The sequence below is a fragment of the Numenius arquata genome, chromosome 15, assembly GCF_964106895.1.
Source record: "Numenius arquata chromosome 15, bNumArq3.hap1.1, whole genome shotgun sequence".
Classification (NCBI taxonomy): domain Eukaryota; kingdom Metazoa; phylum Chordata; class Aves; order Charadriiformes; family Scolopacidae; genus Numenius; species Numenius arquata.
In genome coordinates, this window is record NC_133590.1 from 3,538,771 (window position 1) to 3,563,877 (window position 25,107).

Sequence of the window (25,107 nt, forward strand, 5' to 3'; positions counted from 1 at the left end):
GGAAAAGAGAAACTCATGGATTGGACTGACTTCTTCTACCCAGCTCTACCCTGTCCATGTACTTCTGTGGTTTGGCCATTGTTGCTGTTGTTTCCAAGCTTGAGGAGAACATCCTCCGGAGCTCACTGCAAAGGAGAGCGCCAGCCTGGCCTTCCTCTGCCAGTGCGTGAGACAAGAAGTGGAACAATCATCAACAAGATAATATAATGAATCCAACGTCGGGTTGACAGTCTTACTGAGAAAGACGTTAGAAAGGGAACGCTGATCTCTTTAGCTGTTCTCTTTCAGTGCATTAGGTGGATTTATGTGAGCCAGGAATGCATTTCTCAGACAGAAATCAGACTATGATTTTAAGCATCTGTTAAACTTTGTCTCTTTTTTTCATGAAGCCTGACACCAAGCATTTTACCTTTTTATTTATAACTGTGTGTCTGTAATTCTGCTATAATTTCTGATCTTTCAGGAATTTCTAAAATGTCTAAATTGCTGATCTGTCTCCTTGCAGGCAAGTCTCACCTGGCCATAGTACAAAGAGTAAACAATGAAGGAGAAGGGGATCCTTTTTATGAAGTCCTGGGAATTGTCACTTTAGAAGATGTGATTGAAGAGATCATCAAGTCTGAAATTCTGGATGAAACAGATCTATACAGTGAGTAGAAATATTTGCACTTTGTTTATATATGAGGGAAGACTCCGTCAGCAGTTGTGTCTAGTAGCTGTGTTTTGGGATGCAAGTTGCTGATTTAAAATCTCAATGGTCAAATGACCTGTGGGTCCCTTAGATGGTCAAAGTAATTTTAATTTTCGCAGCAAGGGCATCTCACTCCTTTGTGCTGTATTAATTCAGAAACAGGACAGCTTTCTTTATTTGACCCCTCCACCAAGAAGGTTTACATCTGCAAGAGTCTGGTCTCTCCTGTTAGCTGTTCTCCACCCCAGTGGCCTTGTCAAACCTTTTTGTTACAGTGCTCACCACCTCCCACGTTTTCCCCTAACCTCTTTCTGCCTCAAGGGCCTGTAGTCCATGTACTTTTGGAAGAAGGCAGGGAAATACCGTACCTCGGGGAAGGGGAATGGAGTCTCTTTATGGTCGCTTTCTGTCACTCATTTTTCAGGGCTGAAAACCAGCATGTCTTAAATAATTCCCCTGTTTATCCCTCAATGCAGCTCCTTCCTTCTTGTTAACATATATTAAGGAAGATCATGCTACAGGTTGAGCATTGCCTGGGACTTGAGAGATCTGGACTCCCTTTTCTTTCCCAGTTTAGAGTTTGGCTGGTCTTTGGCCAGTTACCTAAAGTGTCTTTCCTTCTCTCCCCATCTGCACAATCTGGCCTGTGCATACTGGGCTTCCTTTCCGTCATTCTTCATCTCTCTTATCTGTACTTTGATCACTTGGTGGCAGATGCTATTTTTTACTACGTGCTCCCATGTAGGACAAGAATGTTCCTAGATTCTATTGTAATAGAAATAGTGGAAATAATAATTCTAAAAATCTTTAGCACTGTTCAGCAGTGTTTTGCTTGCTTTTTCTTCCCTCGTGAAAGGGATCTGAATGTTTCTACAGCGCCTTTTTCAGGCCAATGCAAGCATCTTCTCTGCTCCATCCAAGCCAAATGAACACTTTATACTGTGGGACAACCGTACCTCTATTTTTCCTAATAGATTGTTATTGCCTGAACTACTTTCTGTAGCTGGTCAGTATTTTACCAGTATTTATGTTCCCAAAGGTTCCTGTAAATCACAGTTGTGTTTTACAATATGCTAAACAGTCTAATTACTATGCAAATCACAGAAGTCCAGTTAGTATCGATTTCTTTTCAAACCTTTACAAATGAATTGTTGGACTAATCAGTTACCACAGAATGCTTTTGCAGGGTTAATTCAGACTTTCTTTTATACTTCCAAAAGATCCTGTCTTTGTCTCATCACCTTTGAGATCGTTCCATGTTTCTAGGCGTGAAGAGGCATTGCAGAATGCTTTGCAATGAGTTTTTTCCCTGTGTTTGTTAAGAGAAACCACATAGATCATGCTGTGTTGTTCTTCAGGACAAAAAAAAAAGCTTTGACCATTAATAGCATGTTAGAGGGCAAGGAAATGAGAATTTAATTCTACTATTTGAAGACTTCCTAGATTAACAAAATAGAGCTGATGAATGTGAGTTCATTTGAAACTCTCCTTCCTGGGAAGGTTTTACTGTTGAAAATTCCTGGTTCAGAATAGGAGGGAAACTTCCTAAGCTTCCTGGAGGATGCAGGAAATTTTAAGGGGTGGCTCCTGTTATGTACCATGAAGATGAACTTCTAGTTTCTTTATGAAGCGCTGGAGTTCATTCCCCTGTTTAGATTGAAGGAACTGCAGCAGTAAGGGAGAGAGTAGAAATCCAGAGAAGCTGCAAGGGTCACAGAAAATGTGATAGGTTCTGGATTTGGGCAGATTGGTGTACTGTGACCACTTCCAATTGGTGTAGTGATGGGAACGTGCTTTGGGTTTACTGGAAGTACCTTATTGTCCGTGATATGTTCAGGCAGCTCGATTTTGACGTTGATATCAGTGTGTCAGTGCTAGTAAGCCCATCTAGTTACTAGAGTTCTCTGATGCTGTTCATTATAAGAGCAAGCTGGCTTGCTCAGCTCAGACCAAACCAACTTTAAGCCCTTGGACTGATTTGCTTTATGCTAGGTGTTTACTTAAAAGTAGACCTTATGAAAAATGTTGGCAGTGTTGTTGTGCCTTTGTTCTGAAGTTTAAAAAAATGTTTTGTTTTGCTTTGATGGAAATTTGAAATTTGATGAAATGGCTGACCTTGGTGTTGGAGCTGTGCCTTTCTGCTGTTTCCATGAAAATCCATTTGAACTGTGTTAGGGTAGAAGCACTTGTAAATTTACAGGTTTTGCTGAAAGCTGCTCTTACTGCTGAAGCTCTGCAGCTGAATTTCTCAAGGGTTGTACACCCAATAAACGTGCGGTATTTCTTCAGATTGCTCTAGTCTGCTGTGTCTTATGGCTTGCAGAGAAGTTAGGAGCAAGGAGAAGAAGATGGGAACAAGAAAAATTGTTAAATGTGTGTGACCTATCAACATCTGGATAGACCGAGTACTGCTGAGCGTGAGACTTTGTATTGAGGATGCTGATGGGGTGGAGAGAAGAGGTTTCTGTCATGGCACAGGTGGGCTCTGAGTTCATCTCGGCCAGTGTGATGATGAAGAGCTGTCAGTGCATTTGGCTCTTAGTACTGGAAAGCTGGAGTATGTTTTCATGATTGACATACTACAGGCGTCTGTCCTGCACTCCCGTGGCCCTAGCCATGGTGGAAGAGCATTTCTCAACCTTCTCAGAGGCCCCAGAGAGAAAGCTGTATGTTCTGTGTTAGCCTCAGACCGCAGAGTCCACTTGAGGAACGTGGAGTTCACCGTTCTGACCTGAGTTTGACCGGTGGCCTGTCTTATTTCGCTCTTTCTAATTGAAGATGAGTTTAATCATCCCCTTAGTGCAACTGGAATGCTGCCATTTTTCACGCATACAGATTCAAAGAGGCTTTGTCCCATGTAAAATCTGTGGTATTTCTACAAATGAAATACCTTAACACACCCTTGTGCATGTGTTCTGCATGCTGCAGGTAAGTAGAATCATAGGATCATAGAATTGTCTGGGTTGGAAGGGACCTTCAAGATCATGTAGTCCAACCATCAACTTAACTCTGATAAAAACCATCACTAAACCATGTCTCTAAGCACTATGTCATCCCATCTTTTAAATCCCTCCAGGGATGTTGCCTCAACCCCTTCCCTGGGCAGCCCATTCCAAGGCTTAAGAACCCTTTCTGTGGAAAAATTGTTCCTAATCTCCAATCTGAACCTCCCCTGGCGCAACTTGAGGCCATTTCCTCTTGTCCCATCGCCTGTGACTTGGGAGAAGTATTCTGGTTGTAAGCACCATCTTACGTTGCATTTTTACATGCTCACCCAGGTGCTGCTCAGCAGGTCTGTCTCAGCAGCTATGACCCCTGGCAAGCCCAGGCTGCAGGGACGTTCGATGCCAGGCCACGGGGCACACTTGTTACAGAGCTGCACTGCTGCAGCTGCAATAGTTTTCCCCTAATGATTTGTTTTTAACCTTGCAAGTCATTTCCCTGGGGGGAAGACCACATCTTACCCTACCATTCCTATTTCCAAAGAGCTGTCAAACCAGGTATGTTCAATATATGTGCTAGTAAACTGTATCATTACTCCCGTTTCAAACACGGAGCTAAGGGAATAAAAATTGTTTGCCCTAATAAGTATTTCCAATGTCATCCAGTGAAACTAGCAATATAGAAAAGGTTGTGCAACACCGATTTGTCTGGCAAGACCTACAGGTATTGGCAGAGTGTACATCAGTCTCCCGCGCCAGGGGAACAGAGCTTTCTGTAGATGGAAGCCAATCTTTAGAGAGACCAAGCTTTTACTTTGTTGGCCATTAGGACTGTATTCTTGCTAACCTTCTGCTTTCTAGCACCTGTAGGCTGCAAGAACCGCATCCTTCCAGGAAGCTATTTCAGGCTGTTTTAGAACTTCAGGTTTAGTCCTGGTGCTTTTCTGTTAGTTGCCAAAACACGTGTGATACACAGGGCAGCCTGGTTTTCCCAGCTAGGGACAGAAAGAACTGGCAAAAATAAGTTAGTTAATTCCTAAGCCTTTTTTTTTTTTTTTTTTTTTTTAAATGAAAAAAACTCATAGGCTTAAAAAGACCTGTGCAGTGTGGGGGGGGCTGGGCTGTCAGCCTGGGTGTGTGCATTGCTGCAGGGAAGAGGGAGAAGGGGACGTGGGGTGTGTGCTGAGCGAGGCTCTGGCAGCCACCTCTGAGTGCCTTGGGCTGGGCATCCTGGTACCGAGTATGGGCACAGGGTCAGTGAGTTTAGTCCTCTGGGAATTGTGCTTTCTTTTCCTGGAGTATCTGGTGGATGCACATCTCCAGCCATGGCTTATCTCTGTCCTTGTACAGTTCTTGTGTGCCAGACAGAATGACATTTCCATTTAATGAAATATTTTTGTCCTCGTTCTCTGGTCTGGAGCTCACTGCAGATGTCTATCCTGGTTAGTACAGATCCTAAAGATAAAAGGACAAAAGGAAGCACAGGAAGAGAACAAGAACCCATCCCAGGACGATGTCCGGGTGCATTTGCAGTGCCCTTCTCTCTGCTGCCTCCCTGCCCACCTGAATGGGTGACCTGAGATTTGAACTCCCTGCTCTGTAGCCATCTCCAGCCCAGGCTGGGTCCTTCAAGGAAACAGATGCAGTCATTTGTGGTGGTCTGCATCAGGCCTGGAAGCTCAGGAATATTACAAGAGGGATCACAACCCTACTGATATTTGGACCTATCCTCTTCTTGAGATCTCTCCCTCAGCCCAGGAGCTCACAGTCAGTCTTGCTGCCTTTGATTTGAAGGAAAAGTCTAAATATTCCCAGAACCTGCTGAAGATAGTTACAGTATTTGTTCATATCTCACCAGAAGTTATACTTAGGGTATTTCTCACACAGCACATTATTCATGTCACAGAACCAAGGAACATCACTGCGCTCTGTGAGCAGAGATCACCTCAGCATGCCAAGATAACTTCAGTGCCCAGGTCTCCATCTCGCTTACTGTAGAAAGGATAGACAGGAAATACCTGGTCCGGATTCAGTTACTTCCGTCATCATCCAAATCCTGGTTCCTGTGTTTTCCAAGAAGCTCAGAAGGTGTTTGGATAATGAAGAACAATTAAGACCACCCCTTACAAAAATAAGCCAAGATAATGGCTTTAAGCCATATGGCTGTGCTCTCACTGTGTAACATTTTTCTTGGGGGAAGGTTTCTTCTTCTTTCTTCTTCCTTGGACAAGCTGCCAACGAAACAGTAGGAGGAATTGAAATCACCCATCATTTGATTAGGAGCCTGAGTCTCTTACCTTGCTGACTGATGCAAACAGAAAGATTTAAGGCGTCCTCTCATGTTGTGATGCTGGCCCTGTTTTCAGGTCCCGGAGCCTGTGGTGGCTCCCTGAAGAGAGCAATGATGGAGCTCCTTGTGAGAAAGCATCTCAGCCACAGCATTGTAAACAACAAAACAACAAACATTCTCTGAGCTTTTAAGAAAAAACACAGTTTCTATTCTTCTTCCCTCTTACAAGAGGTAGGATGTAGTGAGAGCTTCTGGGAGACTTTTCACCTATTCACTTGCTATTGCTTTGCTTTCCATCTTTCCTTTAACTGCAAGTACGGATAAAGTCTATCTCGGACTATATTCCTAAGGCAGGGATTGTTTTCAGTCCGTAACTACTCCCTTGGGTGGTTTCTGTTCCTGCTTTTGGAAGAGAAACCGCAGTCCCTGATGTATTCCAGGTCCTGGCTAAAGTGCATAAGAGGCATAAGAGCCTAAGCATAAGAGGCTTCTGATTTCAAAGAAGAAAAAGGGTACGGATCATCATCATCATTCTTCTTCTCCGTGTGCTTGGGAACAAGCATCTCTGATTTTCTGATCTCAGATTGAGCTTTAGATATCTAGAGTAGGTGGGTTACTGTCAGCACAGTATGTTGTTGAGTCTGTGATACTCTTGTCAATAGGGAAGTTGAGGATCTAAATGCATTCCTATCTAAATAGCCAGGTGACTTGGAAAAATCTTTCTAGAAATCTGTTGACTACCAGTATTGTGCATTTCCAAGCCCCAAACTCAACCTCTTTTAGCCTCATCTAGTCTGTAGCATATATTTGGACACCGATAGGACTCCAGATCTCAGTGGCTTCCTTAATACGGTACATCCCTTTAGGCATCATTGTATGCATAACTCAAAATCTGGCAACACCTAACTGGGCGTATGGGTGAGGTTTCACAGTGTGAGCTTCACCTACACCTCTTCGTGTACTTGCCCGAATTCTCTGCAGTGAATCAATGTACCAGAACTGCCTGTGGGCCCTCAAAAGTGCAGTCATTTAAAATCGATGACTAGGGGTCCGATAGACAAGTAGGTATAGTGTTTGCAGTACCTTTCCCCGCTAAGTCCCTACAACCTGAGCCGTGCCTTAAGTCTGAGGGGCTCACAGTCGTTGCCTCAAGACTTGGGTTTCCTGCAACATACGGTGGATCTCAGGGCTGTCTGACAGCATTCAGCTGCTTCTAGCCATTGCCACCTTACGCACAGTGTCAGCAGAGAAGAGCAAGACTCTCCCTTCTGAGCAGAGACCCCTTCTCACTGGAGTTGATGTGTACCATACCCAAACATGCCTATAGCTCTCTGCCTGCCTGATTTCCTAGACATTTAGGCAGATTAGCTCAGTGGGGTGGAACTGGGTTGTTTCTGCTTCCGCAACTCTGTCTTTCATGTTGTCTTTCGCAAGTGGGGATTCCCCACCACAGCCTGTTTTAAGACACAGACGAACCAAGTGGCGAGTATTCAGCTGAATAAAGGATGGGAGTCCACAATCACTAGCAGAATTCTCATATCTGAACTCCTGAAGCTACTCTGTACTTCATTCTGGCTTCAGGGCCTGTAAAGCAGCCAGAGATTCCCACCTCCAGGCTGTCCACCTTGCCAGCCTTTGCTGAAGTTTGGACAGGACAGAAGAAACTGCATATGCTAGACACTGGGAGCTACTTAGACCAAAGATGTGTGGATTTTGCTAAAGCTGTCAGTGAATCACAGAATTACAGAACGATATGCGGTTGGAAGGGACCTCTGGAGATCATCTAGTCCAACCCCCCTGCCAAAGCAGGGCCACCCAGAGCAGGTCCCACAGGAACGTGTCCAGGTGGGGTTTGAATGTCTCCAGACACAGAGATTCCACCACCTCTCTGTGCAGCCTCTTCCAGGGCTCTGCCACCCTCAAAGGAACAAAGTTCCTCCTCATGTTTAGATGGAACTTCTTATGTCCAAGTTTGTGCCCGTTCCCTCTTGTCCTGTCCCTGGGCACCACTGAAAAAAGACTGGCCCTGTCCTCCTGACACCCACCCTTTAAGTATTCATAGGCGTTGATCAGATCCCCCCTCAGTCTTCTCTTCTCCAGACTAAAAAGATCCAAGTCCCTCAGCCTTTCCTCATCAGAGAGATGCTCCAGGCCCCTCATCATCTTTGTGGTCCTCTGCTGTACTCTCTCCAGCAGTTCCCTGTGGTACAACCTAAGAAATAACAAGAAATAATAAGAAACAAGCATTAGAAAAGCCATGGTACAGTATAAGAAATAAGTCATTGTATATTTAGTCTATATAGTTGCTGTGAATTTTCTAAGGAATGTATATGAAAAAAAATAGTTGTCACGGGTACTGCTGTGGAACAACACCTTTCAATCGTTAGCAACACTGAGCAGGACTCCTCTCCACCTAGAAATGCACCCGCACCTTATGTGTAATGTGCAGAGCCGCTCTCCAACTAGATGTTTACAAGCAGAGACTTTCCCCCTGTTGAAGTGACAGAGGCCGTGGGATCTGCAGGACAGGGGCACGCACAGTGGGATGAGCCCACAGCACAGCTCCCTGTGGTTTCTGCTGTGTGCTTCACGTGTACTGCCGAGGGCTCTGTCTGCAGACCTGGGTGCTCTGGGTGGCCGTCCCGTCCATCGTGTTGGACCCCGTTCTAACAGAAATCGCTTCCTTCCTTTCTTTTCCCACCCTCCCTTCCCCAGCTGATAACAAGACGAAAAAGAAGGTAGCTCATCGGGACAGGAAGCAGGACTTCTCTGCCTTCAAGCAGACAGACAGCGAGATGAAGGTTAAAATATCACCGCAGCTCCTCCTGGCAATGCACCGGTTCCTGGCAACAGGCAAGTGCGGGTTACCTTCCTTTGCGATCGTGCCAGAGCCTCGGAGGCAGTTTGTCAGCAAAAGCCGGTGAGGTGGGTGGGACAGTGCAGGCGGGAAGGGAGGCTGGATTGTGGGGTGACAAATAATACCACTGTTGTGTTTTTCTTTTTAAATTCTCTCCTCTCCTGTGTTCAGTGTCGGCATGAACCCTCTGAGACATTTACCAGGGGTGGACCAGTAACTTTAAATTGGTCTGAAAGGTAAGGATGAATGCCAAGTGCCGCACTGCATGTCTAGAGTCCGTCAGATTAACGACTAGCAAGTACACCCCATTAGGAAGAGCTCAGGGAACAAACCAAAGAGGACTCGATACCACTGGCCAGCTGACTGTAATTGCACTCTGGCGCCTTCTCCAGAAAGAGATGCTGGACTTTTTGCCCGAAGGTCTAAACCCGTTCCATGAGACTTTTTTGACTCCAAGTGAAAAACTGTCCCGTCACATTTAATGCAGACTGCGCAGGCGGTTGAACTGTACTTTTTAAAACGGATTTCTGACTGGCTTGTGTGACCTCCGGTGATGACTTCAGGTTTCAGAGGACAGTTGTCTCCATCCCAGAACATCTTGATGTTTTAGCCCTTGGGTGTGCAGTCTGGCAGAGGGGCCAGGGCCTTGAATGGTTTCTTGCAGCTGATATTGCCTTTCGTCGTAAAGTCGGTCCCTTCACCTCAGAGATGAGACCTGTTAACAGGAGAGCTTGTGGAAAACATATCTTCCTATTGCTCATGCTGTCTCCCTTTGACATATAAAGAGTTCTCACATACAGGCCGTTCAGACGGGCGTCTTTCATTGCTGTGTTCAACACGTATTCATGGGTTGAAAATGATAAATTTGTTTTGTCTCAAGTTTGCCAGCTCCAGTTGGAAATTAGTACTTCCCCTCCTCTAAGATGCAGTAACTGCCTGCCTAGATGCTTCTAGTCTGCCTTCATGCTTTATTATGCCTCTGTGACTTAAAAGAAACACATATGTGATCGGTTATCACATCTCAGCTGAGGGGCAGTAATTCCTTAAAAGGCTTGGACTCCTACGGCTCATGTGCACGTGAGCATGTCCTTGGTGAAAGGACGCGGTTCAAGAGGAAGATGAGGATTTAACAGCAAGCAAGGCGTTGCTCGTGTAGTGGTACAAGACTCGATGGAGTTCCCTAAACACCTACTCGACAGACGTAGTCTTACAGTGCCGCTTCTCTACTTGTTTTGTGGATGAAAGGATTGTGTAGCTTAAATCCAGGTCTGGCTGTGAAACTGCTGCTAAATAAGATGAAAGCTACAGTTTGGGTTTCTCTGTTCTAAACTGAGAATAGTATCTTTAGCAGATGAAAGGTACTGGGTCATTAACGGTCCTGTTCTGAAATGAGGTGTCAGGAAAGCTTATCAATTTGCATGTGTAAATCTCGACGTCCCTGCCTTAACACAAGGATGAGCTTTTCCGCTTCAAACAGCTCCTGTTTGGAACACTGAAGAGCGAGTGGATAGGGGATGTGTTCTGTGTGTCAGGCATTAATCCCACATGGTTTGAACTGACCCGCACTGTCTCTCACTTTGAGTAACTCTTCCCATGTGAACTGTGGCAACCCTAATTGTGTCTTTGATTTATGTAGAGCATCTATCTAGAGCAACTTTCTAGTCCCCAAACAGTGATTTTTAATTTTTTTTTTTTTTAAGTGCAATAAATGCAGTAACTTTAATACCTTTTGAGAAAGGAAAAAAACAAATTCAAAGGTTCTCTGTGCCCCGATTTTAAAGCTCTTCCATTTATACAACTCTCCAATGAGCCTATACAACTGTGACTCTGAACTCTCAAGAGGGCAAGACTGCCTTTTTCTTTTCCATTTGAGATGAAGACATGGTTTTTGGTTGTTTTGAAAAATACTTAATGAAAGTTGGGGCGTTCCTGGGTTTCCTCCCCCCCTTACAAATCTAACAGTCTCAAAAGACAGGAAGCCTGCAATTCCGTAATGGATCTCTCTGCATCTGTGTGTCTTTTATAGGCAAATGCTTATTAACGAGTACTGCTAACTTCTTGCCAGGCATATGAAGATTAATACCAAGTTGTATCTTGTGTTATAGAAGTAGAAGCCTTTGGTCCATCCCAGATGTCAGAGAAGATCCTTCTCAGGCTGCTAAAACATCCCAACGTCATCCAGGAGCTGAAATACGACGAGAAGAACAAGAAAGCCCCAGAACACTACCTCTACCAGCGAAACAAGCCTGTCGACTACTTTGTTCTCATTTTACAGGTCAGACATGTGATTATGTAGATATATGCAAAATCCTGCATCTCCTGACATATCCTTCTCTATACCGCTTCCAGTGGTTGAAGTTTGTCTTCTTTCAAACATGGGAATGGAGCTGTGGCTCCTGGGAGCTGCTCCTGCCTCCTTTATGTCCTTGCCAGCCTTGAAGAGCTCACTCAGCTGCTTTCAGCCTCGGTTAAACCAGTTGTGAAGGGCAGATAGCACTTCCCACTTCCAGTCATCTGTTGAAAGTTACTTCTGCTTTAGGGATCACTAGGATAGGCAATGCCGAGGAATCTCTGCGTACAGCTGGTGTTGCTTAGAAAACAGGGGTGCAAAGAATGGCATGTCATAGGAGTTTGGCCAGGATGCTTCCTCTGATGCGTTTTTTCCCTTTTGCAAAAGGAGATGTGGGGAGTTCAGAGTGATGACACGTTGCTGTGCAGTTTTGAAGCCTCTATCTTTGGTGTTGTGGGAAGAGCCTGTTTCGGTGGGGGCGTTGCGCCATCTACTGAACTGCTGCCACCTCCTGCCCTGGCCCCTGCGGGTCCTGGGCACCCTGCCATCCAGGCACTCGCCCTACCCCGAGATCATTGTATTTGGGTGCTTTTTAGATTGGAGCCTCATAGAATCACAGAATGGTTAGAGTTGCAAGGGACTTTAAAGACCATCAAGTTCCAACCCCCTGCCCTGGGCAGGGACACCTCCCCACCAGACCAGGTTGCTCAAAGCCCCATCCAGCCTGGCCTTGAACCCCTCCAGGGATGGGGCATCCACAACTTCCCTGGGCAACCTGTTCCAGTGCCTCACCACCCTCACAGGAAAGAATTTCTTACCAGTATCTAATCTAAATCTCCCCTCTTCCAATTTAAAACCATTACCCCTTGTTCTATTGCTGTGCTCCCTGACAACTCGTGGTGTAGAAGGACTGTTTTCTACTTGTTCTGTACAGGGCTGCTTCCAGTGCTCGTATCTCCCAGGTTTTATTACTTGAGAGAAACACTTGAATGGAGAAGTAAAGCTTTGCACAGAAACTTAGCTTCCATCTAGCACTGTTTGAACAGGAACAGTCCTTTATGAGAGATTTTGCTGGAAAGGTGCTTATGTTTCTATCCTGCATAACTGAAATCAATTTTCGTTATAGAAATTCAAGCAGCATAGCTAAAGTTGTAACACAAGGCTTGAAATCTTCCTCAACGTGGCCTTAAGTGAAAAAGGGAGGAAGATTTAAACATTCTTAGTGATAAACAATTAAGAAAGCACTGGGTTATGATATTGTGGATTCAACTTAAGGGTTTGAGGAGCCTCTGGTAGCTCTTTAGCTGCTCTTTCTTAATGTGCTGACTTGTTGCAATCTGAAATATTCCAAGAGGCAAGATAATGCTCCTGAATGAGGTAATGCTGCAAAGATGTAAATGGAGGACATGGGTGATACCAAAGAACAATCAGTTCTTTCTGAGCTATTCTTCAATCAATAGATATTTAGCAAACACAATGTGCTAGCTCTATAATGCATTTGAAAAAGTGCGTCTTACAGTAGGTACATCCTATAAAAATGGTAACAGGGTTGGTTCTGCAAGGATCAAGAGGCGATAAATACTCTGCTTTTGTTACTTAAATGGACTTGGACTTACTGTCTCATTTCAAGAGACCAAGAACACCTTTGCAGTAAACACATACCAGAACACAATTAAATACATATCCTGTGCATTAAAATACCAATTTAATCTCTGTAGAGTTACTGCTTTATCTAGAATGTTACCTGTTTGCCACAGCTCTTCTCTTACCTAATGGGAAGTTCTTCTGTAGCAGTTGGTGATTTGGTTTTGTCATTGTGTTTTTTCAAAATACCTGTTAGAACATGAAACGGTGGAAGACCAGCAATGACACGTGCATGCATTTAAACAGGACAGAGCACATCTAATAGCATGCATGGGGAATTCTGAATCACAGAATCATAGAATGGTTAGAGTTGAAAGGGACCTTAAAGATCATCCAGTTCCAACCCTCCTGCCCTGGGCAGGGACACCTCCCCCCAGACCAGGTTGCTCAAAGCCCCATCCAGCCTGGCCTTGAACCCCTCCAGGGATGGGGCATCCACAACTTCCCTGGGCAACCTGTTCCAGTGCCTCACCACCCTCACAGGGAAGAATTTCTTTCCAGTATCTAATCTAAATCTCCCCTCTTTCAATTTAAAACCATTACCCCTTGTCCTGTCACTACACTTCCTGACAAAGAGTCCCTCCCCATCTCTCCTGTAGCCCCTTCAGGTACTGGAAGGCCGTTATAAGGTCTCCCCGGAGCCTTCTCTTCTCCAGGCTGAACACCCTGAACTCTCTCAGCTTGTCTTCACAGCAGAGGTGCTCCAGCCCTCTGATCATTTTTGTAGCCCTCCGCTGGACCCATTCCAACAGGTCCATGTCCTTCCAGTGTTGAGGACTCCAATGCTGGACACAGTAGTCCATGTGGGGCCTTGGTAATGACCAAGCACACCTGGTGTTCATATGGCCACCACTGGGAAGCTTGGAGGTGCTGCATGTGCTGATAGAGCAATGGTCTTGGAACTGAAACTCAACTCCTACTGCTAGTTACTAGTTTGGATTTAGCTACTACCTCCAGACTGACTGTATGTGAAGATCAAAGCCCAGGTGTGTATGTGTTTTGGAGACCTGGTCTTGGCTGGTGGGTAACTACCAGCAGTAAGTAGGTTGAGAGCTCTGTTCATAACCAGACTTTGCCTGGGTGATGAAATCGGTACCTTTTGGAAGGCTTCTAATGAACAGATAAGCTACTTATTTGTGTTGTGGAGTGAAATTGGTTTTAAAAGGGATTATATGAAGTCGTTTCTTGTGATAGCGGGAAAGTGGATTTGTGAGCTAGGCACTCTCTTCCTGCTAGGTTGATTTTGTGGATTTTCTCACCCGGGACAGTTAGACAAACTGACTTGGTGTCAAGGCTCATGCAAGTTGAGTTCATTTTCACATTTTTCTGCTCCAGTACAGTATTACAAAGTTAAAGGTGTGATTATTTATTTTATATGGTCCTTAATGAAATGAACACACAGAAATAAAATCTACCTTTTGGACTCATTTTGACCCGATGGTGTCCAGTTGATGTTCAGTCTATTTAGTACACACGGGACGGGCAGTCTGTCTGTCCTTTCCAGTCTAGCCAGAGGGAAAGCATTGCAGGTAATTAGTTGGTTGCCTGAAATCCCAGCTTTGTGTAGTTCAGCCTGGAAGTTGCATGAGATTTCTCCTGTCTGTGGTGGTGTGCTGTAACTCAGTGCAGTACCAGTAAGGATAGACGGACGTGAAAACCAGGCCCCACTAAGAAGCCAATTATACCAAAGTAACTGGGATGTTTACTGGATGTTCAGCTCTGAGGAAAAAGACCTGGGAGTCCTGGTGGACAACAGGATGACCATGAGCCAGCAATGTGCCCTTGTGGCCAAGAAGGCCAATGGCACCCTGGGGGGCATCAGGAAGAGTGTGGCCAGCAGGTGGAGGTAGGTCATCCTCCCCCTCTGCTCTGCCCTGGGGAGGCCCCATCTGGAGCACTGGGTCCAGTTCTGGGCTCCCCAGTTCAAGAAGGACAGGGAACTGCTGGAGAGGGTACAGCAGAGGGCTACAAAGATGATGAGGGGCCTGGAGCATCTCTCTTATGAGGAAAGGCTGAGGGACTTGGATCTTTTTAGTCTGGAGAAGAGCAGACTGAGGGGGGATCTGATCAACACCTACAAATACTTAAAGGGTGGATGTCAGGGGGATGGGGCCAGTCTTTTTTCAGTGGTGCCCAGGGACAGGACAAGAGGGAATGGGCACAAACTTGAACATGAGAAGTTCCACTTAAACCTGCGGAGGAACTTCTTTCCTTTGAGGGTGGCAGAGCCCTGGAAGAGGCTGCCCAGAGAGGTGGTAGAGTCTCCTTCTCTGGAGACATTAAAAACCCACCTGGACACGTTCCTGTGCGACCTGCTCTGGGTGGACCTGCTTTGTCAGGGGGGTTGAACTAGATGATCTCCAGATCATCTAGACCTCTTCCAACCCCATATCATTCTGTGATTCTGTTTACAGCTATGTTTGGTGTTGTGGGTTCTGTTCTAGAGTCCTTTGTAGGATGTGGTGTTAAACATTGGGTTCAGCCCCTATCAGAAATGGGTGCACTTGTGTGGGAGTCTGGTTTTGTACAGCTTGGGAAGCGCTGAGGGTCCTTCTAGGTGATACCTCTTGAAAGAGCAGGATCTTAAGTTAAGGGTGCTGGAATATGTAAAACTGCTAGAAACCAAGAAAACCAAAGTAGCCCCAAGACTGCTCCTTCAGGATTAAGGGCTTTGTTTCTGTGGGAATCTCACTGGCAAAGGCATACAGCCTCCTCACATGCTGTCTCCCAACTTCCTTTCCTGTGTTTGTGGTAGAGGCAACCCTTTGTGTGGATGTGAGCTGTGACCTAAATTATCAAGGTGTCTCAAGCCCCCAGATGACTGTGCTACATATAAGCATGTTGTGATACCGGGAGAGCATTTTTTCCCTGCATGGAGGGAAAGCAGCCTGGCAGCACTTGGAGCAGGGCAAGGGTACCACCCCGAAGCGCTGAGGTGATCCCACTCCTCTGCAGGGACTTAACACTGGCCACAGGCCACCGAAGAACCAGGATAGCTGAGGACACAAGAGTGTGTTGCCCTCCAGGGTCCGTCCCTGTTCAGGCACCGTTACAAACTGCAGGGACCGTGACACTGCTTAGGAACATCAGACAAAACTAGCTTTCAGGGCTCAGGTCTGGTCTTGTGCCTCGAGACCTACGGTCCCTTTTAATTGCAGCTCTCTCTCCTTTTCCTTAACAGGGGAAAGTGGAAGTGGAGGCTGGGAAAGAGGGGATGAAGTTTGAAGCTGGTGCTTTTTCCTACTATGGGGTGATGGCCCTCACAGCATCACCAGGTAGGTCCTCTCACCTTCTGCTTCTGGAACGCGCTCCTGCACAAGCCTGCCCATCCCTGTGCGCAGGGCATCCCCCAACCGTGTCCGTGGGGCTGATGTCAAGGATACCTCCTTGCCAGCAGAACTTCTTGCCTGGCACAGCATCCCTGGGAAGGGCCCGGGCCGATGGCAGCACCGCCTTCAAAACCCAGCGGCTGGCAGCCAGTTGCCGGCTCCCGGAGGACGGGAGCCTTAGGGAGCCATGTGTTTGGTACTGAAGGACGGCCTTGTAGGTAGGGTAACGGGGATTGAATTAAGGGGAATAAATAATTAGTGGCAGAGGGACATCTAGTGGTGCAAAGTACAAACGCCCGGTTACTTTGGCGATGATTGGCTTTACCAGTCCTGTTCCTCGTCTTGAGGAGGGCAGTCGCGCACAAAAAGCGATTGCTCCTGTGTCAGCGTGTGTGGATTGTAACCAAGAAATAGGCAAGGGAGGAGGACTGGTGTCTGAGGCCAGGGTGTGAGCCAGTTCCCACCCTGGTGTGAGCCAATTCCCAGCACACAAGCAGTAGCCACACAAGCCACCACCTCACAGGTGGAGGTTGGGGGATTGTCTTATAATCCACCAAGAGCAGGCTCCAGTGCTGTATTCCAGCATTTGGGGATGTATTTTGGTGCCAGCAGAGTCACCGCTAAGACCTCAACCTCAACTGGGAACCCACAGCCCCGCTGGGGAGAGCTGGGGCGATGGTACTGGCCATCTGCTGACCCAAAGCCACTTGTTCAGCTTCAGGGAGAGACGTTTCTCATGCTGAAATCAAGTCCTCCTGGGTTTATGTTCCACTTGAGAGGCAGCTTGTTTTAATTGTACCCTCGTGAGCACTCCCTTTTCGTGTGTGTGCCTATGTGTGTGTACAGTAGCGAACGACATTGGAATGAAAATGATTTTGTAAGTTATGAATATAGCTTTATTACACTCTACAGACAACAGCAGTTCTCTTGGACGTGCGAGCTCACTTTTACAGGCGAGACTAATTCTTCCCTTAATTATGTGCACTTTAATTTGATCAGTCTAGCTTATGCCTTTTGAGGTTTGACGGATTTGAAAGCGCGCGGGGCTTCGCAGACCCTCAGCTTTCACACTAAGGGCCAGGCACAGGGCTGGGTTAGGCATGGTCGCTCCACCTGCCAGACCTACGCTTGGAAATCACTTGTGGCATCTCTGGTTTGCCAGCATTGCTCAGTTTGAATGTTTTCAGGTGGGGTTTTTTTTTTGATGTGTTGCTAACCCCTCCCCACAACCATGCCAGTTGCCCAAGTCCCGCGAGGGCAAATGATCTCCTCTTCATGTGCGCTGAAATCCGACTTGGACTTTGTCGTGTCAAACTTAAGGATATGGAGTATTTTAAATTAATCTCTGCCAGCCTTGGATTTGTGTACCCTTTGACTGGTTGGCTTTTATCAGTAGCAAACCCCTCATTTTGCTGGCTTTCTCTCCAGGCTTTAGAGAATTTGTTTTATGATGTATTGATTTTTTCTGTTAGGATGAGCTCATAAAAATAAAATCCTATTGCTCTGTGAAGACAGGAAAGCTCAGGGGAAGTATAAGTCACTGCAGAACAAGTGAAAACTCCTGCTCTTCTGTGTGTCCTTATTAGATTTCGTGTGCCTTCTCTCCTCACCTGGAATGTGAAATCAGTAACAGGAGAGTAAAGCATTAAAAAGACAACAAACAACCAACAAAATACCCCCACCAAAACCCCAAACCAACAAAAGAGTGAAGCTTTTTTCTTTAACTCTGGCTGGGGAGGGATTTGCAGGAACAATGAGCAGTACGGCACCGAGCCTGACAGGGGGGAGCTTGGAGAATCACAACCTCGCTTGACATTTTACTGAAAACTTGAAGAACTATGAAGTGTACTTTGGTTTTATTTCTGGTTTTGTCCGACTCCCGTAAAAGCTTTCTGGCTTGTTTTAACTCTTTTCTTTCCAGAGTGGAGTGGGCACCACTGCTCCTTTTGAACTAGCTTAAAACTGAGTGTACTTTGATGGATAACCATTCAAATTGGCAAATGAAAATTGTTCACCTCACTGTAATTCCTTAGGCTTGTTTTTTGGTTTAGTCCTAAAATTGTTTAATTGTCTTTTTTTGGTTTTGCTTTTGTTTTAACCCTTTGCTTTTTCACAGTTGATTTGCACTTTTGGTTTTAGTTCTTCAGTGTGTGAACTGGCTCCTTCCCCTGTCGAGTGTGGATAGCTGCCGCCTTTCTGGTCGTGATCTCATCCTTTTTCTCTCCCTCTTCTAGTTCCCTTGTCCCTGTCTCGTACCTTTGTTGTCAGCAGAACAGAGTTGTTAGCAGCAGGTTCTCCAGGTAAATCCGCATGCTTCTATTTTCACCGTTCTTGTGACTGCCCTGATGCCATAAAAAGTCAGCTGCAGTCTGTATTTATCTGACCCCTTTGCTCGTTAGGGAGAAGTCCATCACAGAGTTATGCCTCGCAGGTAGGTATCCGGAACTTTCTTTTGTGGTAACTGAGAGTCATCAAAATGGGAAGAACTGGAAACGTGTTGAAGAAAATGTGTTTGGTAACGTGTGCTTGTTCTTGTTTCTCGTATGTACGCCGGGGGAGAGTTAGCAAGGGAGAATTTTTAAAAGGAGATATTCTCCCCCAAGCTGAGGCATAAAAATGTCTGAAGAAAATGCATTTGGCAGAGGAGAATGTCTGCTGCTAAACTGCCATAAAAGGAAAACTTCTTTAATGAAAGAATTCTTATATTCTCCTACGGGTAAATTCTATGGTTTGTATACAGTGTGGCCATTCCAGTTCCTCAAAAGCTTTGAGCATTCTCTCAGTGAGGTTAATGCCGTGCCCTGGCACAGTGAGTCACTGCCTGGATGGATTTGCAGTGGAATGTGCCAGAAGGTTGTGGGACCTCCTATGGGGTTTTCTGGTTCCCATTTTGCTTCAGACCTTTCCTTGCCGAATAACCAAGTTGACTGACACAGAAATCCCTTTGGAGAGCAGAGACCAAGGAGCGAACAAACTGGGCCCAAAAGAGCTGTGAGATGCGGTTGAGCACCTGGAAATTGGGAAGGGTCAAAACTCAAGCTTTGCAGACACAGAGTAGTTGAGAAAAATGGAAACCCATCAAGAAAGTCTGTAGGAAGAGCAGAATCTTAAAATAGATTGGGCCACAGTGAACATATTCCTTCCTTTTGAAGTTTTCTTTTTTCAGATGAAATCTTTCCCCAGACCTAAAAGCAAACGAGATAATGATATGCATATTTAAGTGAAACATCTCCTAAACATTAATACGTATCATGCATTTCATAAACTTTCACCATCTGCTTCCTGTATTTTCCCCCTCTTCTTTTTTCACTTTTGAAAATGTATTTCACCATCAGTCCTTAAATTAGTCTCATGCACATTCCAAACAAACTACAGGTTGTTGCCCTGCAGGGGATTTTTTTCCTGCCCTGTTAAAGTTTCCTGCTGCTAAACTTCAAAGAGGGGGGAGAAATTTAATCTTGCTTTAATTAAAGTACCTGATGGCTTTCTTTTAAGCTCGGTGGCTTTGATTATCTTTTTTTTGCTCGGTTCTTTTGTTTTGCCAGGTCTTCTTTTTTTTTTTTTTTCCCTTCTCCTTGCTACAAATAAGTGTACACTTTGCGCATGCAAGTTGTTTCCATTATAAATGCCAAGCATATTTTCCTAGCTTTTTCCCCAACTAAAAAAAAAAATATAATCAATAATGGAAAATAATAATGGGAAGAATCTCCTTTGTAAGGCGCTGATATGGTGAGCCTGGTCACTATGACAATGTGGTACCAGTTTTGATGGGACTTGGACCTTCTGCTGGGTCCTTCTAAAAAGGAGCCTGTTGTTTAACCCCAAATTCATAATACAGTTGTATTGATGTTCATCTTGTGGTTTGTGCTCTTTATCCCCTGTATAGGAAGGTGAGGAGTATGGGAAAACCTGGGCAGAAAGTTCTGTCCGGATCTGGGCTGGGCTGCTAGGGACCTGGCAGGGGGCTGTTCTGCAGACACGGACCTGCCTGGTATTCTCTGTCGTCTGTCCTTTCTGTATCCTTCCTTCTCCGTTAACTTCTCTTCTCCCTCCCTGGCTTGTACTTGGTCCAGATGTGATGTCCTTCCCCCCTCAGATTTTTAGTAATCATACTTTTTTGTTCTGGCCTTTAGTTTCGCCTGTCCCTTTTGTTTGTTAGGTAATATATGCTTTATCATGTTGCTGTCTTTCTTTGTTTTTTATTAGTAATGTACTATAAGACCCTTGGTGAAAAGAAAAAGCAGATACGAGTCTCACTAGTGTAAAGCTGTTCCAGATGGATGCCTTCATCCTGAGCAGCAGCGATGCTGTTCTTGTCACACACAGCCATGCTTTGTGCATGCAGGTGGGAAAGACAGGACAAATTCAGGCAGCCTTCACAGTTCCTTGTTCTCCAGTGGGAATTACAGCATCAAGTCCTGTGTGTAGGTAGAGGTTTGGCTGCTGGCAGCAGCTGTTGCAGCCTGCTGTGGCTTTCAAGATGCCAAGTCAGTATGGAAGAAAACCTTGCAGGGCCCCGAGTGCTTCTCCTTCTTGGTGTTGCCGTAGGGACCTGCGCTAATTCCTCAGTGCAGAGATGGCAGAAAAATTGCCAAGTTGTCAGAACCTGTATTTTTCTGTTCCCTTTTCTAAAATTGAAGGAAAGACATCAGAGGGATTTTAAGTGGGAAGTAAAAAGCAGGGCAATTTTGCCACGCGTCTAGAAGCATCTAAAGCGTTAGGTTTAGGAAAGGGTGGAGGTGGAGATGCAGGACAGGCTGTGTCATTTGGGCAAGGAGAGATTGTATTTATAGTGATTAAGTGGCAGAGGTAGGGTTGAGTTTTAGAAATAAGTTTATATAGAGAAAAATCTTCAAAAAAAGAATTTGAAAAGCTTGCAAGGATACTGTTACTGATTTGCTTGAAGAGGCTTTGTGTCTTAAGATTATATGAAAATGATCTTTCAGCTGAGAATGGGGGTCACGTGGCGAGTAGCAGAGTTTACGTCAAATTTAACTGCACGAAGGTCCCAAAATCCACCAGTCCCAAAGACAGTTCTTTGATCAGTATGTATTGTGCGTGCACCCGGGGAGCAGCCCATCTGCAGGAGGGCTTGGGATCTCTCTTAGGATGCATTTCTGCCCTCCCGTCTTCTGGGTCACTGGGTGGGTGGAAGCCAGAGATGCAAAACATCCGTGACTTCCTGAAAGCATGTTTACTTGAGATAAACTGTGGCCAGTCACACTCACAGGGCACGGCTGCGAGGTTTTCAAGTGAAACCCTGCAGTGCTTAAAGGCCAGTGATGGAAAATTATGTCTCTAGTTTAGTCCTTTCCTGGACACAGATTTTTCTCTGTGGCATGGGCTGTTTCCCCTGTTTTGCTGCCTGGCATGTACCACGTGGAGCTTGCTCTCCTTTGTTGAGTTTTTGCCCCTTCAAGCACTGAGGGGTACTGGAGGAAATGTTGAAGGAATCATGACGAGGACTGCACTCTGGTCCACTGAGGACTCTATCACTCTTATGGTTTTGAAAATGTCTGTTCTAACTCAGAACAGGGCCTACGTAGGTACCAGGTGGAATAAAAGGGGGTAAGTGTTAGCTGGGACTGACTGTGGATGGAAGGTCTGGTATGGAGCTGTGATTATAAATCATTAAGGAAAAAAAAAAAAAAAAATCTATTAAGCATGGTCTGACTATCAAGAGCTTCTATAAGGGAGCCTTGGGAAATTACCTTTCTCTGGTGGTTAGCACTCACCAGCTGAAGGGCTGTGACCAGCCGTGCACAGGGCATGTCTGCTGCAGCACAAACAAAACCAGGTTTGTTTAAGGCATACTCAGTGATGTCGGCTACCAGCTCTGGACTCAAAATGGGCTCTTTTTCAGGGTAATTTGGTTGTTTAGCTGCATGTCTACTTATGAGTGGATTAAGTATTTGCAGTTCGTTTGCGCTACGTTGCCATTTATTATGTCCCTTTGAAACTGGTGACTTTAAGTGTTTTCTACTTGATTTAAGAAATCTCTCGCTCTTGCCCATTTCTCAGCCGAAAACAAGTCTCCGCCTCGGCCCTGCGGCTTGAATCACTCAGACTCTTTAAACCGAAGCGATCGCATCGATGCAGTGACGCCAACGTTAGGGAGCAGCAACAACCAGCTGAACGCATCTTTCCTCCAAGTGTATGTTCCGGACTACTCAGTGAAAGCACTCACAGATATTCAGTTTGTCAAGGTAGGAAAAAAAGCTGGAAAGGTCCTGCTGGAAAGCTGGGCTTGGCTGGTAGGATGGAGAGCCTGGGGAAGGGAAGTCCCTCTAGATCACTCTGCAAGGGAGTAGCATTATGAAAGCAGATGTTTAAAAATCACTTTTAATTATTTTTTCCCAATACCTGTTGTCCATTGATTTGTCTTCACTGTTCCTGTCGTTCAGGCCTGTAAGTAGATTGGTCACGTAAGTTTTTGGATTTCAGGTCCCTCAAGGAAAGATTACAGAAAATAATCTCTCTCTGCTTTTAGTCGTGAAAGACGTATCCCTGTGAAGCCTTTGGAGCCATCCAAAATGGAGACCCTTCATTATCAGACAGTGTCCTTTTCTAAAGGATAAGACATTTTCTGTTGGTTGCAGATTTCATTCACTTCTGATTTTGGTTTCAGTTTGGGGTTCTTGATCTTAACTTTCTGAGCTGTCGTCCTTCTTCTGCTTGGAGAAGTCTTGGACATTTCTCTTTATCTTAACTTCACATGTTAGGCTCATGTCTCATACTACCAGTGAGTTGCTGCATGAATACAGCTCTGACCCCCAGCATGGTGCATCCCACACCGAAATGTGTGCGAGTCCTATGGGATAGGAAATCCAGCTGAGCTGAGGAACAGCTAATGCTGGCAGCAGTTCCAGCCCAGCTGGGAGTCCAGGGAAGCTGACGTCCCATGGCCAGAAGTTGACCTTGATGGTTTTCTTAAATTAAGTGCACGTTCATGGTTTCTCTGTATGCAACTCAAACGATTTGTGAACTCAACTTCTCTCAAAGTTAATTCAATATTAAGAATGTGGAATAGAGTAGAAATACTAGAATGCTAAATCGATTATTCCGTAGCCAAGTTTTAAAAGGAGAGGAAGTCTTGCCTTCAAAACGTGACAGATGCCAGTGTACTGGTCGATGGCTCAAGCCTTCGAGGTTATAGATCATTCAATATTTATTACTTGGCTAGTGATTCAAGATCTTGGCTACAGATTTGAATGGCTAATCTGCTGTACAGAACATCTTACGCTGGTGTATGTGGAGTCCTTCCAACTCCCACTGTGTTCATACTGAGGCTAGTGAATGCTAAACTGTCTGGTGCCTCTGCAATCAGACTCGCACTCCTCTTTTTGCATCACTCTGCTTTACACATAGACAGAATACCGAACATTAGTGTTTTCACTGTGTCACGTGGGAATTTATTCAATTAATAACTTGTAAACCAGGGTTGTGACCTGCTCGTGCATGTTTGGATTTTGCTTCTGCAGTTGTGGCCTGGTCCATCTGCCTCTCTCCATTTCCAGTCCCTCTCTTGCATTGCTCCTGAAACTCATGGTTTTTTAGAAGCCTTGTTTCACCTCTTCCACCTTCCTGCCTGCTGAGATAACCTGCTGCTGTTGTAGCACACGGTGCTGCCGGTGCACGTGCATCCTCTGCCTGTCCTGGCTGAGAAGGGTGACCTGGAGGAGTTTAGGGGGCTGGTTGCTTGTGGCTCCAGGAGGAATTCTCCCCTCTACCACTATATGCAGATATATGGGGCTATAGGCTTCCTGGGCAGTAACACGCTGTGTTCTGGGCCAGAACAGTCAGGACTGTTCTGCTGAGTGCAACCAGCTCTTGCAGAGACCAGTGGAAGACTTTATTATGGGTTGCTGATGTGGACTCATCTCTATGGATATCCTAGTCTTTTCTGGAATCAAATGTCCTTCCGTATCAGAATAAGGCTGTAGCTCCTGCTGCATTTGCTGGCCTAGACAAGAGCAGTAATGCTTGTACGCTCTGGCTCTACAGGGACTCTTAGAGCCTCACCAGGAGCTCGCTGAAGCTGGGAGAAAGACTTCACTGAACTCTGGTTCTGGCCCTAAAAGTGTGCATGGTTAGAAGGAAACTGAGATCTGATTTAAAAATCTCTGCATGGGAATAAGTCCCTGCCTTTGACCAGCATGGTGATAGCACAGCACTGTGCCTCCAGCCTGGATAGAAGTGTCACCGTGCTGTGGTGTTGGGGTGGGATGCTCTGGTCCTGCAAAGCGCAGGGATGTTTTATAGAAACAGGTAAAGAGGGGTTGAAGCGTGATCATCTGGAAAGGGAGGGCACTATATTTTCTCAGTGTATCTTGCAGGAGACACAAAAGTGTGACTGGCTGGTTTTGTTCCTTCCTTCTGTTCTTGGAGCAGATCTCAAGACAGCAGTACCAAAATGCCCTGATGGCATCCCGGATGGACAAAACACCTCAGTCCTCGGACAGTGAAAACACTAAAATTGAACTGACTCTTACGGAGCTGCATGACGGTTTGCCGGACGAGACAGCAAACCTGCTGAACGAGCAGAACTGTGTGACTCACAACAAGCCCAACCACAGTATGCACAGTGAAGGAGCCATCTAGGAGCTGACTCCCCACAACCCACCCATCCCATCTCCTCAGCAGGACCAGCCCTCGCTCCTTCCTGCCTCCTCCCCGAGTGTGAACACCGTTAGTATGTGCTTGCAACACTGTGCTGCATCCAGTGTTCTGAGACCAAAGACTTTTGCGTCCGTTCTGGGAGCAGAAGAGGAAGAAACAGGAAGAAAGGAGCAAAGAGCAAGAGAGACTAAAGCCCCAAGCGTACTTTGGGAATGGTGAGCCACCCTTGAGAACGATGAAAATACTTCTTGCAAAGTAGAATCATGTTTATTTTTTATCTGTATTTTTGATCCTTGTTGGGTTTTTCCTCCTCAGACACATACGGAGAAGTTTAAAAGCTCCTCCAGTTATTTTTTCAAGAGAGATCATGTTTTTAAAAAGTATTTTGCAGAGTTTTAAATTGTTTCTGTCCCGAACCTCCAATGGGTTTTGTCATGGTTTTCTG

General features: G+C 45.6%; 1 protein-coding gene across 1 annotated transcript in view; it reads left to right on the plus strand.

Moving 5' to 3' along the window:
• The window catches only part of CNNM2 (cyclin and CBS domain divalent metal cation transport mediator 2), a 127,967-nt gene extending 103,323 nt beyond the window's left edge, over nucleotides 1–24,644 (plus strand). The window contains exons 2-8 of the mRNA XM_074158872.1: nucleotides 506–649; nucleotides 8,639–8,776; nucleotides 10,886–11,055; nucleotides 15,896–15,989; nucleotides 18,278–18,343; nucleotides 22,065–22,249; nucleotides 24,435–24,644. Of these exons, the coding sequence (XP_074014973.1) occupies nucleotides 506–649; nucleotides 8,639–8,776; nucleotides 10,886–11,055; nucleotides 15,896–15,989; nucleotides 18,278–18,343; nucleotides 22,065–22,249; nucleotides 24,435–24,644 (1,007 nt within the window). The remainder of the gene's footprint in view (nucleotides 1–505; nucleotides 650–8,638; nucleotides 8,777–10,885; nucleotides 11,056–15,895; nucleotides 15,990–18,277; nucleotides 18,344–22,064; nucleotides 22,250–24,434) is intronic.
• Nucleotides 24,645–25,107: the final 463 nt, after the last annotated feature.